Below are 16317 nucleotides of genomic sequence, written 5' to 3' on the forward strand. Positions count from 1 at the left end.
ATTTAACGTATTCAGTGATCTTAAAAGATCGCAATGGCGTTAGTTTCAATCACGCCCTATAAATTCCCATAATGCACCATTGAAAAAAACAAACAAACAACACACAGCTGCTCACTATATTCACTTACTGAAAATGAAATCACCAGTGTCCCCATGTTAATAGATCAAGGCTCTTGTGCCTGAATTCATTATTTAGATACAAAGATTCACATCATAGGGAACTATAGTGAAATGAGACAGAGAAATTAGCTGAAGAACATTTTGGGAAAAACATAAAAACAAATAAAAAGCTGAAGAACATTTTGCATATAAGCTTTGACTGAAATGGGGAAAATGACATAAAGAATCAAACACTTCAAAATAAGTAAATATTTTAGCATTTTTGAAAAATCCACCAAAAAGAATGACCAACATAAAGTAATGCATTACGATGGCATAGAAGTCATGGGAAAACCTGAAACATTTTGTGATTTGATCAGATTAAAGTTGACCTATTTGAGCTGTTACAACCAAACATCCTGGTAAAATAGTCCTTACCATCCATTATGGTGGTGGGAACATCATGATGAAAACCTATTTTAGTCAGCCAGATACATCTGCATTTTGGGTTCAAATCCATTTATACTTGCAAAAATGGCTCAAAACACATGCCTACAGCAAATCTATAAAGGAGTGGTTTAAAAGGTTATGGCCCAAACCAGAATAAAAGAAAAAAAAAAAAACAGGAACAAAATGCCAACAGCAGCAATTCTGTGAATGACAGATTTTATTTCATTGATTCATTTCTCCAAACCTAAAATACAGAAAAACATACTTTGATAGAAATATTCTGTGAACTAATACAACAGGTCCTGCTTTCAAAGGTCCCAATGGCTTTTATATCCAAATGCTGCCTTAAAAGCTGTAGTGCCATGTTAAAAAAAAATGTGACAGCGGGGTTTAAACATATTCAGACGAGTGAGAAAGTAACAAAAAACTTGATGAAACCAACAGTATGCTACACAAAATACCTGGTCATCAAAGGCAGACTATTGGCATAATTGAGGTCTTGAGTTTATCGAGTGAATTAGGGTAATCGGTGTCATTTTGTGTGGTTGCCTGTCACCTCAACACTCTCCATGATCAAATGAGACTAAATGACACTAGAATATGGTAAAGTTAGCATAGACTTGGTTGGGTTGGACACATCAGAGCTTTCTTGACATTCCCTAATGTTTCAGAATACCTTATTTTACCCTAGTGTTTTTCTTGATGCTACAGGAGATTTTAAATACACCTGTATTTAACAAGACGCATGTGCTCGATACGGCAACATTCTGTCTGGATGTGCTGAATATTTGGATGTAGCTGAGAAAAGCACGGAAAGTGAGGGTTATCTGGCTGGTTTCAAGTGCCTCTTTCAAGTCCTTCCACTTCATCAGAGACCTAAATGCAAAAATCAACTAGACAAACGAAATTTCACCTCAGTCATCGGTTCCACAAAATACTCCCGAGAGTTCAGATGCCGGTCCTACTTTGGCAATGGCTTTCTCTCCAATGAGTCCTGCAAGAGTCACACCTTTCTCTCGGTTTTACTGGGGATGGAATACAAACTTCCACCACCCCATATTCAGCTGCTGGGATCTTAGTTTCAGTTTTTACTTCACCACACACATACGGACAGAATCTTGACTCTCCCGTTAATACAAGTGGTGTAGTTTCCAAGGTCCCTCTACAGTTAATAGCTTTTCTGGTAAAGTTTTGGCATCAGCTTTAATGGCTTCTGGTTGAGTCAAAATCAGGAATGGACACTGCACTTTGGGCCAAACAGTCCTTGTTCATAGAAAACCTCTGTGGGAAACAGTTCGGTGTCTGTTTGAACGCTGTGGTCCATTCCCATTGACGGAACAAACGGCTGGTGCTTCAGATAAGTGAGCGGTGATGATGTGGCAGAAAGGGGCGTGGCTTGCTGACAGATTCCCTGTATCGGCCATGACCCCATGGAGGTGGGGGTGTGATATGGATTATGAGGGCGGGATCAGGGCCCGTTCTCGTTGTAATGGATTGAGATGGGCCGGTCTCTCTGGACGGGCATGTAAGGCCAGTTGTAGCTGGAGCCGGAAAGCAGCATGTCCCGCAGCAGGGTCTCGATGGGTGTTTTACCAACCAGCCGCACAAAGAACAGCTGTTCGATAACAGGAGAAGAAACTATGCGCAGGGAGGGTAGCCGTAACAACAGGCGGCCGAATCGGTTGGGTTGATTGGGGTATTGGTTTCGCACGTACTCTTCAAGAGCACACTGGGACTTCTCCTGGATGCTCTCCACATGAGCTACATCAGACAGACCCATGGCATCTAAAGTAGAAAGTAAAAGCAGATGGGAAAATTAAGGAATACTGTACTTTCAGTGTGTGTTTCTTTTGCAGTTGTTTCATTGAAATGAATTGGCCACACCCTACAAGAAGGTGAACTGGAATTTGAATTGAAATGACAGGAAGAGAAATTTTCAAAATTGCAATTCAAATAAATTCAACACAGGTAATGCATTCTGTCCATCCATCCACCCACCCATCCTTATTTAAAGGAAGCACAGCGGTAAGTGCATTAACTCCTGCTCATAGGCGTAATTTGCGGGTGGGACATGTCCCCACCACTTTTTGCTAAGGTCGATATTGTCCCCACCACTTTTGAAACATCTCGCGGCACGAATGTACCAATACAAATAAACAAAATATCTCCGGTTAACTACCAGAGCATTAATTTCGTTTGTTTGTCAAATAAGAGGCGATCTAGCGCTGAAATGTGTTGTTTTTGAAATCAAGTGATCAAAGTGCCCGTTGCCGCTGCGATCAGTGGCGCGATCGGATACTGTGTTTGTTTGTGGCTCGCGCACAGTCTTCACTCGGACACGCGCTTCAATCCGTTGTGGAGAGACTCTCTATTCGTTCTGGTTAAATTACAAAACAAAATGCACACAAACGTGTCCATGTCTGATATACAACCACTGAAAAACATAATCGAGAAAAAAAAAAAAATATATATGAGTGCGGATTAGAACCGAGAACCTCTGACACGCTGAGCGAAAGTTCTGCCCCTGGACCATTTAAATACACGCTTAAAATAGTCGGATCAACATATAATAGGCCTCATTAAACGACTAATTAAACCCAATCACTGTACTATTTAAATCGATTGTTGGACATCGTAATGTTATTGTACATACATCTGTTTTATGATTTATCATTGAGTTTTTTTAAACACTTTTTAAAACAAAGTAACGCCACTGCTCCTGCTTAAACTGGATTGTGGGTGCTTACTGAAAAAGACACAGCTGAAATACTCAAGTGTGTAAAATTGTAGGGTTTTAACCAATGACCTCCTTTGCCTTTCTCTCTGTTATGCTAACCATCATTGGTGTACGTGTACACTTGATCCTGCTGAGCTTCAGTTCTGATAACAAAAGATTAATTGCTTCATATTTCTATGCGGGCGAGGATACCCGCTGAGCTGGACACAACCGCCACTTCTGTCTGTGTCCCATGAGTCCAGATAAAGACATCTATAGTTACTGTAGGCAGCGTTTTGTAAGGGGGGCACTGATGTGTCAGTCCCTGGCGTAATGTCAGTGCTGACAAGCCTTGCGTGCTTCTGCGCCAGTCCCCCTTACGCTGGCGTTACATGGCAAAAGCATCCCCCTCTCTCTTTGTGTTTCACAGTGTGAACACACGCTGGGAGCTGCCACCGCACCGCGTCGGGCAATCGGGGCGACTGGCTGACATTAGAGGCCTGTCGAGCAATGTGAGGTGATAGGAGGTTTGGGCTGAGGTTACGGGCCACAAGAGTTTGTCTGTCCCTGTTAGCTCATGCCGGCAGGTCTCGGCAGGGGGTGGAGGGGGCTTTGGCTGGAATTGCAGGATGGATCACATTGATGCCCTGGGCTACAGAGGTTATGTAGGTCACAGCCAGACTGAAGCGAATCCTTCTTTCCACAACTCAGCATGCATAATTCAGCCATGTTGGTGGAAGTTGAGTTGGGGCGGGGGCCTACTTGCCTGGTTTCAATAATAGATGGAAGCATGAAGGATTGAGTGATTAAAAAAAAAAAGAATCGAGAGCGGAGGGTTCAGCCATCCATTTGGAAAAGTGTAGGTCTGGGCAGGAAAAGGATTTCTGACAGGTAGAGCAGGGAATCAGAAATAATCTAAGCCAGTAGGCAAGACATCTCCGAATCTGAAGCTCTGTGCCAAAGCGATCGGTGTTTTGCACTTTTTTGTTTTTAATGTTTTGAGTGTAACACTTTATATATAACCAGGTAACTTTTCTATTTATTCATTAATTTACCAACAAACACAATTTAAAGCCTCACGAAAAACCTCCAAATAGTCAATACTGACAACTAGACATAAAAAGATCAACAAAACAGCCTAGATGTTGTCATTTTAAATGGTATTATTGAGGTTAACTCTGTGCTCCTAAAATGGACTCATAATTGACATGTAGTAAATACTAATCAAACCAACTAGTCTAAAGGTAAGTTATTCTTACCAGAGGTGAAGAGTACGATGGACTTCAGGCAGGAGTACTCGGCCGTGTCTACCTGAAGGGCTTTTAGTTTCTCCACCTGCTCTTGGAAGACACGTATGTGGTCCATGAAGGCCACCACCCGCTCGGCTGACATGGGAGAGGCGTGTAGACCGGCAGCGGCCAGCAGGGGCGCGACGTGCAGCGGCATAGAGCACTGAGCAGCATTCAGAACAAACAGCTCACTCCACGACATGCGTAAGAGCGCCACCTACACAAAAATATAATACAATTATTAATTATTTGATTACATTTTAAATTGAACATTGCTTTTATTACATTGCTCTCACCATTGTTATAGCAATAAACCAGTCCAGCCCCCCGGAACGTGATTTCAACTTGTATATATGAACCAAGCTTGAATATGCTAAGAGAGTCCTGACAAAATTGCTTTACCTGGTCCATGAGCTGTAGGTCAGGAAAGAAAGGGATGTTCTTCGCCCACTCCACGGCACTGAAGAGCAAACGGGCGGCCAATTCACAGATGTTCTCGATGCCCATTAGGTTGTTGGATTGCATACACTGGGCTCCATAGCGTGAGGTGGGGTACGGCTCGGCCCGTAGAAGCAGAGAGATGAAGCCCGAAAGGTACGGCTGCCCGTTGTATGGGTCACTCCCGTTGCTCAGATACTGTCCTGGACTGGACTGCGAGTTGGACATACGACCCCTTTGGACAGCTAAGGAAGTGAAAATAAAAAGCATAATAAAAGAGCCATTAGAAGTGGATATTAATGTGTTTACTTGCAAACACAACCAGATCCATTCACCAGAATAGATCAAGCCAAGTCTCCTTCTGCTTTCTAATGTCTAAGTGAATGAAGTCATTGCATCTGTGAAACCCATCAGAGAGATGCCGACCCCTTTGCTATACATCAGTGAGTAATGAGTGAGTGAACACTATGGGTGAAATTAGGTTTTTCACACTTCCTCAAACAAATGGTTCAGCCAGAGGCGAAGGGCAAAACAGAGGCCATTCCTGCAACGGTGCAGCTCACTGCCCATTTGGGAAACACCTGTTTAACTATCCTGCTGTCTGGCCAATAACTCCATTTACTATAAACCAGAGGAAGCATGAAATGAACACCGAATGAAAGAGAGGGAGAGAGAGAGAGAGAGAGAGAGAGAGAGAGAGAGAGAGAGAGAGAGAGAGAGAGAGAGAGAGTGACAAAACCCCAGAGGAAAATGTTATTGCTTTATGTTTCTTAGACATAATAGTTTCATATAAGTATCAACTTTATCTTAGTTGTTTCTCATAAATTACAGATCTGGACCTGGATGTATCATTGTAGTTCTGTTATCATAATTTGAGTAGTATATATATTTTTCTGATATATTTTGAAATGCTTTAAAGGGGTCATAGCATATATGTAAAATTATAATTGTTATTAGTTATTTAGTGTGTGTATATGTATATGTGTATATATATATATATATATATATATATATAATGTATATATATATAATGTATGTGTGTGTATATATATATATATATATATATATATATATATATATATATATATATATATATATATATATATATATATATCACAATAGACATAAAAGGAAGGAACAGTAGCAAACAATGGTCTCATTATGATATGAAATACAATCAGAGTTTCCTTTAGGAAGGAAGGAAGAGAAAGTGGAGAAACAGGTCAAAATTTGGGGTAGGTAAGATTTTATTTATGTTTTTGAAAGAAGTCTCTTATCCTCACCGAGGCTGCATTTATTTGATCAACAATACTGTAAAAACAGTAATATTGTGAATTATTATTTCTGTTTTAATATATTTTAAATATGCTGAATTGCTGCTCAAGAAACATTTCTTATTATTATCAGTCTTATTCAATATTTTTGTGGAAACCATAATACCATGATTTCTTTCAGGATTCTATGATGAATAGAAAGTTCAAAAGAAAAGCATTTATTTGAAATCGATTTTTTATAAAAAATATAAATGTCTTTAGTCACTTTTGATCAATTTAATGCATCCTTGCTAAATAAACATATTAATGTCTTTCTGACCACAGAATTTTAAACTGTAGTGTAAACATAGTATCTGAAGGAGAATTACAATTTCTTTATCAATTCCAGTTCAGATAAAAGCCAAACACTGGCGTGTTAAATTAAAGGTGAGGTGGGTCATTTCTACACCACTATTTGCACCAAACAAAATTGCAATCAGCTTGTTTGAGCAGCCAGACTGAGTTTGATATAAGAACTTTGAGTTTGGGGACAGGACAAACAAATCAAGGACAGCAGATTTTGGAGGTTTGGGAATTTAAAATGGACCCTTTTCTCACATTATTTCTCTCTGCATAAAACAGGAAAACTATTTTTTTTTTTATTAAGAGCAAACTCAGGCCCTCTAGCAGCATTATTTAGTCAGAGCCACAGTTGAACTGCATTCTTATGAGGCTCTGAAAAATCTACATCGTGAACATGCTTCACGTGTGTCATGGAATTAACACACCACTTACACTCAGAGGTCAAAAGTTAACAAAGCTGGACTTTCCAGTTCCTCGTTTGCGTTCTCTCCTGAAACTGGTTGTGATGGAGCTCCGGCATGCCATAAGACGAGGAGGGTGGGGGCAGGTGCACGATATTTGCTGAGCATAAATGTGTGACATTGAGGTGTTTGACCACATTTCTGCACAAACATTTAACGTCACTCAGGTGTGCAAATCCATTGCCTGAATCATTTTGAATTAGGAGCAAGTCACACTTGAACAAATAAAACAGAGGCGCATGATGTGACAGAATATGAAAGTGAATCTGAACAGTCTGAATTTTACAGCATTCTTAAACTTACATTTCAGTAATGTTATCAGCAGTGTAATTTTACTATTATTCATATATTATTATAATGTTTATTAATATTTTGAATTAGCTTTTATTTTTATATTTTCATGTTTCATTAAGTTTGAGTTTTTAATCTAATATTTTTATTTAATTTCATTTCAGCTTTATTTCAAGCAATGAAAAAAAATTGATATATAGTTTTAGTTCATAACAACACTGATTATCAGCAGAACAATAGAATAAATATTTTTGTTATGCCTCCGTTTTTTGAGTTGGATATGATGCAAAATCTTAAGCATCAAAACATTTCCTTGTTTTACAGTTTTTCAAAACCCTAAAACTCGAAATCCATAAAAAAAAAAAAAAAAAAAAAAATATATATATATATATATATATATATATATAGGCCTCTCAGACTTTTTGACACTGCTGTATTTGAAGAATCATAAAGCATTATGTTACACGGCAAATCAGAGTCTCCTCTGGCGGAGGTCACCTGTTCAAATGGGTTGAACAGCAGGATTAGCCAATCGACCAGGTGGCAGGGTGATATTTACCCAAACCCCACAGAGAGCCGTCACATTTGGACTTTGCTATGATCCTGTCTATTATTAATGTTTACTTTCCATTGACCTATATTTCACCCTGCACATGGGAAGCGAGTGACTTACAGCAGGTCATGGGATGAAGTCACAGTTTCAGCACGTTTCCTGAGACGCTCGGCAACGGCAGCACATGGCGGACATGCACTGTTAACTACTGTACATCTGCATGCATGCTGCCAACATCCAATCCTCTTACAATGTGACATTTTCACATCTCAGGCTATTCTGCATGAAATTGGTTACTAGGTGGCTGCTTACAAGTGTTATTTTAGTGTCTATAATCGTTTTTATTATTTATTATATTTCATTTTAATTTTAGTTAAGTTTTTGTAATTGTGTCGTGTTTTTGTCAGTTTTATTAGTTTTATTTTAAAGTACCCCTATTATGCTATTTTAAAAGTTCCTAATTTTGTTTTGGAGGACTCCTACAACAGGTTAACATGCATCCAAGGTCAAAAAACACTTTAATTTTCTCATAATATACATTGCAGTTCATTAAATGATTCTCTCTCTCTAAACCCCTCCTTTCTGAGAGCCTACTGTGCTCTGATTGGTCAGATGGCTCAGTTTATTGTTATTGGTCGACCACTTACACCGTGTGTCAGAAACGAAATGTCCATTACCATATCTGAATTTCAGCACTGGATGCATCGGTGCTTGATAGATACACAGTGATACGAACAATGACAATGGCGTCAGTTTTACCATATCAATTCCAGCACGAGTCCTCATTTAGAAGAGCATTTAAAATGGATTTGCAGTGCAGAAAACCGCATCTTCTCGACATGTCATCAACACAAACCAAACTCTTCCAGGCCTCAGCGACAACTACAGTGTTTGAGGGCGGATCAAAGTAAACATTGTTTACGGGCAGCCAATGAAGACCATAGGCTGGTATAATGCAATTTTGATTGAAACCTACGTAACAGAAAGACTGGAAATGCTGACGACTCGTTTCTGTAGTTCAGACTCGATTCTTTCTTTTAGTAGGAGACGATAAATTTATTTGTCATGCACTCTGATCTTCAAAACTTTTTTCACAAACAACTATATTACACACTACATGAAAGGTTATATTCGAATATGTCGCTCAAATTCCTCACTCAGTGTAAGTCTGTGAGCCTTTTGCATGTGAATGTCAGACTTTCTTAAGTCAGTGGCCGTTTTCTAGTTTTGACAAAGGTCACGGCCTCGCACAAGGAACATTCCAGCAGATGCACGTACTTGCAGAAGCCTGTGGAACTGACAAGGCAATCAAGCTGCTTTCTTTCAATCAGAGGCGCCCTTTGTCAGGCTGGAATGTCAGTCATCATGTCAAGAGCAGCCGTAAGGTGTAAAAACAGGTAGAGCGATCGAAGATGAAGAGTGCTAGGAGGAAGATCGTCTCTGAACGCGCTGGCTGAATCCGTCAGGTCTTGAGTTGCTACATTACAGGTTCTTCAGATTAATGTGTTGGTGCAAGGTAAAAGGATTCTGTTATTCACATTTACGCTCGCAAATTTCCCCTTGTGTTACAAGAAATGGGTTTGGAACAACCTGAAGGTGGGTAAATAATGATGACAGATGTTTCACACCAAAATTGATGCACTTCTGGGTTTTTCGAAGTTTCTACAGAACATCCCCAGAAGGTTATCTCATGTGTAATCAGGCTGCAAAACCATCTAGTTTTTCATTAGAGAAGAAGGTCACGTTCTGTTGTTTGAAATCTCCACTAAAAAGTACATGTGTATGTGAGGGTCTCAGTGGAAACAGCAGCGTGATTCTGCCCCATTCATTACTAAACGCATGTGATGAACTCGTAGGAGGAGAGAGTGGGATTTCTGAGAGCTGCGGAACACAAAGGACCTTAGACCGAAATGCGTATGACCTCATCCATAACAAGCATTAGTTATACAAAAGTTCAAGAGTTTCAAGGCTAATGATCTATCAAAGGCATTATCTGATTTACTTTTTTTGAAGAATGATGATTAAAAATGTCTAAACATAAGTTCAGTCTGGCTTGTTCATCTAATCCTTTATCATATTCCAAGGATATATAAGCATCTGCTTACCTCAATCCTATTACAATTCTTTCTTCTTGTTTCCCAACTCCACCTTTATTCCAATTCCTAATACATATATAATCTGTTAACCTCGCTATGCATTAATACTATCTTTCTTGAATCAAGTAGTGCAGGGAGGTACTGTATCTTAGGATGTGTTCACACTTGTAGCTCACACTTGTACAATAAACTTAGTCCTGACACATTTTATCACAGAATCTCAAGTGGATATGTTCACAACCTGATTGGTCAGCTTTTATAATATATATTTTGCAATGGAACGTAACAAAACAATGCTGTGTGCTGAGCTAAATGCACTCGTTGTATGTGCATAGCCGACATATGATGGTATTTTGACCAGCTGAAACTCGTGAAGAACTTAAAATGTGTAAAGGAGTCAAAACAGCGCCAGGAATCCCTCCGTCACACACAAACAAAGATCTGCTGCGAGGAGACACGGTTCTGATGCTGTACCGAACTGTGATGGGAAACATTGTGACTATGTGCTTGAGCTTTCTGTCCTTTTTAGGGTCGCATCTTAAGTCATGTCCCGTTTTTTGGTTTGTTTACATGTCTTTGGTTCGTGTTGAGTTCATATTTCAGTCGAACCGCAGCAGAGTTCGTTTGGAAGCGGACGAGACCCATCTTTTCTGTGTCTCGTTCTGCTTGTTTGGTGCACCAGTTCGGATGGCAGCGTTCACACTTATTCAAATGAACCGCACTAACAGAGCAATCGCACCAGGGTTTGTTTTAATCAAACCAAACATACAAAGTGTGAACATATTCTAAGAGCTCAAGTCCTGTGCTGTCTATATCACACTCATATGAACTTAGTGAATTTCTGAGAGACAAATTATTAGCAGGATTCAACCAATAGAAGAAAAGCCGGTTCTGTGAGTAACAGTCTGAACTGCTAAAAGACGTTTTTTGAAGTTTCATGTAAAATACAATGTTGAGAACCCAAGAGGCGACACTAAAGTGGAAGTTGTATCACAAATCATGAATATATCATATTGATATAGTTTATTCATTTATCTACATACGTATTTAACAAAAACTGAGCGCCTTAAAGATCTGGAATGGAATCTGTAATGTGTGAATGTTAATCATAAATCTCATGAACAAGGACCAAAGTATCTGAGCCAAGTGTTTTGTTTGTTTGGCTCAAATTGTGTTATGAATGCCGAATATCTGTAATGGCTCAGTACAAGGTGCTTCTCTTCACGAGTGACTGAATTGCATAATTCAGAGGAGATATAATTTATGAATGAAAAGAAGCAGCGAGGCTGCATGTGTTCCTGTCTACATCTATTTTGTCTGTACAAATGCAACACACACTGTATAAAGTAGCTTTCAAAGTTGTAAATAAACCAAAGATTATTAGAGTACAAGAAAATACTATTTCAGTTTTTCTACTACTAGAAATTTTTGAGTGCAACCTAACGGGCCTAAAGAGTGAAGAAAAAGAAAGCACATTATTGATAAGTGAATGCATGCAGGCAGGTCAAACAAACCAATGTCTTAACATGTTTTAACTGTTGAGGCGGCTGATGTTTTCACAGCTACACAAAGGCATTGTCACTCGAATGATTTCAATGCTTTCATGTTTTAGTTTCAAATAGATTCATCACACTCTAGGGGGTAAGTTGTCACTGTGGAATCTGCTATCAGTTCATTAACATTAAAAAGTAAAACAATTATGAGAGACAATAAAACAATAAATTATTATTAATGCATTATACAAATACTTCAACCAATGTTGAAACCAACAAGCAAAACCACTGGGTATTTTGACAACTTTCCTTTGTGACAAATATCCTCTATGCGTTAGAAAACTCAACAGAATGATTGGAAAATCCATGAAAGAGCCAATACAATAATGACTGAGTTGAGGTGTTAGAGATGGTTAGTGTCTACTTTGACAGAAATGCAATATTATAACAGGCTACAGAATAATTCTGGGCCATTTTTCTCATTGAGACTGTCTTCTTATACACAGATAGCTCATTTTCACATCAAAGGTCAACAGACAAGAGAATCAGGAGACTGAATGTTCTTTCAGTCTGAACTCTGGAAACATGACTAGATGAATTTTCCCTGCAGTGATTTTCATAAACCCAAAACGAATTAGGATCTCTGCTGAGTTTTCACAATAATCTGCAGAGAGAGTAGACGACTTATCCACCACAATTATATATATATATATAAACATTATTTTAAACTACATTTGAATTACACCTGACTTTGCAAACTGATCATGCCACAAATTACTATTTAGACTCCAAATGTCTCATCTTAATCCACAAACAAGGAAATTTGTTGTAAAAAAAATATATTTTTTCTCTTGCAGTTGAATGTTATTTGCACAATTAAACAACCAAATAGTCAAGATTAGTCTGAATTATATTTTCAAACAAACATATTATTAAATATATAATTTAATTAAATTGGTGCTGCAGTGAGCTTTTAAACATCCATCCATTACTACTAAATTCTACACTTATATTCATCATTCTTATGAAGATCCTTTTCTTGAGCTGCTACTTTGTTCTTTGGAGATTAAAAAAGTTTTTGGTGTTACATTGCAGGTTATTCAGATTATACTATGTTTTTTGGGGTTCTTAAAGCAACAGTAGATATTTACTGTAGAATAAAAAGTTATTTGAGGAACTTAGAACTTATGTGTAATTTCTGCAAGATTTTAGTGAGTTTTGATCAGATTTCAGAGTTTCAAATTAAATGTCTTCCTCAGTAGTAAGTTGAAAAGGTGCAATGAAGTCATCACCAATTTGATTTCACAAGCAGCAATTCCATTTAAACTTTAAAATATTTTTCAATTCTAGTAGGAATTCTACCGTAAAGAAAATTACAGCGCATGTAAAAAAAGGGGTCACTTATAAAAAAATGTTCCCCAAAAATATCAAAGTTAAACCAAAAAACTCTGGTAACATGATATCTGTCACCTCAGACTATATGTTTAAGAAAGAAATAGCCTATTCTGTTTAATACATCTCTATGATTTAGTCTATATAATTTTACAATAGTAACAATACATTTTTTTATGATTACAATAACATTTCCAATTAGAACCAAAATATCTAATATGATGGTTGTTTTTTTTTTTTTGTCTTTGGAAAACCACTGGTGCTTAATTAACCCATATAACAAAACTGATTGGAAGAACCTGTAATCAAGAATCACCAAAGAACCATTTCAACAACTCAAGAACCCTACAACCAAAATGGTCTTGATTAGAAGAGCTGAACATAAGAACCACTATAACCATTATTTCGAAGTAGCCTACAATGGATTGGTTTGATACCATTTTTTGTAACGTCTCCCAGTTTCAACTGTAGCATTTGAATCATTTCACATTACTGATCAGGTTTGTCTTACTACAGCTTTTAAATGTGTATTTGTCAATTGCACGCAGCAGTTAAACACTGTGAGATCTTACCCTCTCTCCTCATTCCCACTTTCAAGCACTTCTTCAGCCGGCAATACTGGCACTGGTTCCGATGGTGCTGGTCAATGGGACAGTCGCGGTTCCCCCGGCAGGTGTAACTCAGGTTCCGTCTCACCGAGCGCTTGAAGAAGCTCTTGCACCCCTCGCACGTAAACTGGCCGTAGTGTTTGCCGCTGGACTTGTCCCCGCACACCATGCAGTCCACATTGGGAATTTTGTCCCCGGAGAGCGCGTCGTTGCCCGGGGTTGAACCTGAGGGAGTTCCCGGTGTCCCGCCGGGCTCCTGACTGCACATTTGCAGCTGGGACCCGGGATCAGTCGAAATGTTCTCTTGCCACTGATTTACTACCATTGCCATGCTATCCCGCAACACTTTCTGTGGTAACGACCGATACAATGCGACTCCTTTCAAGCGGGGAGGAGGAGATCTAGACGAGGCGCGCGGCGCTTCCCACCTCAGAGATCTTTCTACGACGAAAACTTTACTTCTCTACTCACAACAGTTCTTGGAATATTTACAAAGTAAACGAGACGGTGACATAATTATTGCGTGAGAAATCCCCAAACCATGTTCAAGTTTCAGTCGCTCCGAATACGGTCAGTTTTGCGCGAGAATGTCCGAGCGCGTACGTCGCGTCACGAGAGGACCATCCGTGTTTGAAACTTCACGATCTTCTCGAAATCCCACGTGTGAAGTTTAATGTGAGATTGTGAAACTTATTATTATTAGGTATTTAACGGAAACTATAAAAGAACGCGTTTTCCAATACTCATACTGACACCATACCTAGTCGTAATCTTCGTCTGAACAAGACAGCATGCGGAATATTATTGTGAAAAAACGTGTAAATAAAATGAAAATGAATAAACGCTATGAGTTCTTTCCATATGACACAATTCTTTGTACCAGGAAAGTCCCTAAATAATCCGTCAAGACTTGTAGGTTGTTTAGAAGAAGAGATTCACTGCGTTTCACCCGCCAGCTGTCCGATTCATCTCTGAGAAGCGTAGTTAAGAATTCGGTGAAAGTGACACTAAACAGCCGTGGTTCCTGAAGCTCCGCCCACCACATTGCATATAAGGACATAGTGACCATATTAGTGTATGACGCCTTCACATGGGGCGGGGCTTGGATACGCTAAGCTCCTCAACTGGTCAGTGGAGGTGCTAGAAAAAAAGTCTTTGTCCAATTGGACAAAGGCGCTGCTCTTGCACAATTAATGTCAATTGTTTAACAATCTCAAGCAGAGAGAAACTCAAGAGATCTTGACAAAAAGACATTAACACTGATTATTTTTCATTATCATTATTTGCTGGGACAAAACTGAAAGTGGCAAAAAAAAAAATTGTTCCCTAGAGAATTCCTCAGTTTTAATCTGTTATCTAATAATTTTGTTTTGATTAAACGATTCATTTCGATAGGCCTATGTGCAGAAACTGTGTTTTGATGTTTTCAAAAACCATGCACATTTGCACAATTACTTTCATCAGAACAGTTCATACCCAAAAATATTGTTAGAAAACAAGTATCGTTTTCTGTGTGTTACAGATTTCAGATTTTAATTCAATCCAATACATGTTTGCTTTGTGCACTTTTAATTTCAGTGCATAAAACAGAAATATATAATGCTAAATAAGCAAATAAATGAGCAAAAATAATTGTACATTGATGTCTAACAAGAGAGAAAAAAAATGATGGGATTATTTGTTAGCTACCTTGTTTTTATAAGCGTGTCGTTGAGGTGTTGGAGTTTACACCATTTGACAAAGGCTCCTCGCAGGAGACTTCACTTCTGTTAGTTTAGTCTGTAATGAGCATATTGGGAATCTGTTAAAGCACAAAGGCCACAGTGTAAATTACAGTGACATGCACTGGGTTTTACCATTAGGCAAAAAGCTGTGAGGAAGTGTAAACGTTAAAGACATTGAACTAACTGATGCCATAATTTACTATTTTAAGCCTTGTTTATATGCACTTAAAATGTGCATCTGTTGTAAATGATTCAGCGTTACTTCAACAAGAATAAATTAGGATTGTCTTAAAAATTAGATTGTGTAAAATCATGTAGTAAATGTGGACTGGATTTATTGTAGAATTATTTTAGGAATCTGTAATTCCTCCTTATTGTAATGCACTTCGGATCAGCTGTGGTTAAATGTGCTCTATAAATAAAGTTTGGCTTGACTTTACTGCTTAATTAAAACACAGCATTTGCTTTTTACAACGTACAACCTTTTTATTAGTGTTTGTAATGAATCCAACTATTTTCAGCCAGAGAAGTTTAAATGCTCTTCTTTTTGCCAGCACTTTGTCATATCATGGAAATTATATTTATGAGGAAACTCATACACTCTTACAAATAAGGTTCCAAAAGAGAACCTCCACAGTGATGTCATAGAAGAACCATTTCGGGTTCCCCAAAGAAACGTCCAGTTCTTAAAACAACCTTTTTTTTTTTCTTAGTGTGAAGAACATTTTAATAATATAAAAAAAAATATTTTGTGCAATGGAAAGGTTTCATGGATTTTAAAGGTTCTTCATGGAACCATAGATGCCAATAAATAACCTTTCTTTTTAAGAGTATAAGTAGCTAGGAAAAACATTTAACTGTAACTCTGTTAAATAGTACACATTCCTAATACAGTGGACATGATTTGGATAAGCAAATAGAGGTCAAATAGAGGTAATGGAAATGTTTAAAGTAATCACAATGCAATAAGTACCAAATAAGACTGCTTTGTTAGCCAGATATATTGTTTTAATATGTCCATTGTTGGTTAATGCATTACAAGTAACAAAAGCTAAGTAATCAGATTACTTTTTCAAGTAACTAAAGTAACG

The 16317-nt window shown here is 38.2% G+C and overlaps 1 protein-coding gene across 1 annotated transcript; it reads right to left on the reverse strand.

The window, feature by feature from the left end:
* Window positions 1-748: 748 nt before the first annotated feature.
* On the reverse strand, window positions 749-14484 carry nr2f5 (nuclear receptor subfamily 2, group F, member 5). The gene is made up of 4 exons (XM_081389839.1): window positions 13467-14484; window positions 4957-5237; window positions 4525-4771; window positions 749-2334 (listed from the first exon to the last, which is right to left on the reverse strand). The coding sequence occupies exons 1-4, from the start codon at window positions 13831-13833 to the stop codon at window positions 2018-2020; spliced, it is 1212 nt and encodes a 403-aa protein (XP_081245965.1). The 5' UTR covers window positions 13834-14484; the 3' UTR covers window positions 749-2017.
* Between the last annotated feature and the right edge of the window lie 1833 nt (window positions 14485-16317).

The sequence above is a fragment of the Scardinius erythrophthalmus genome, assembly GCF_964197995.2.
Source record: "Scardinius erythrophthalmus genome assembly, chromosome: 16".
NCBI classification, from domain to species: Eukaryota; Metazoa; Chordata; class Actinopteri; order Cypriniformes; family Leuciscidae; genus Scardinius; species Scardinius erythrophthalmus.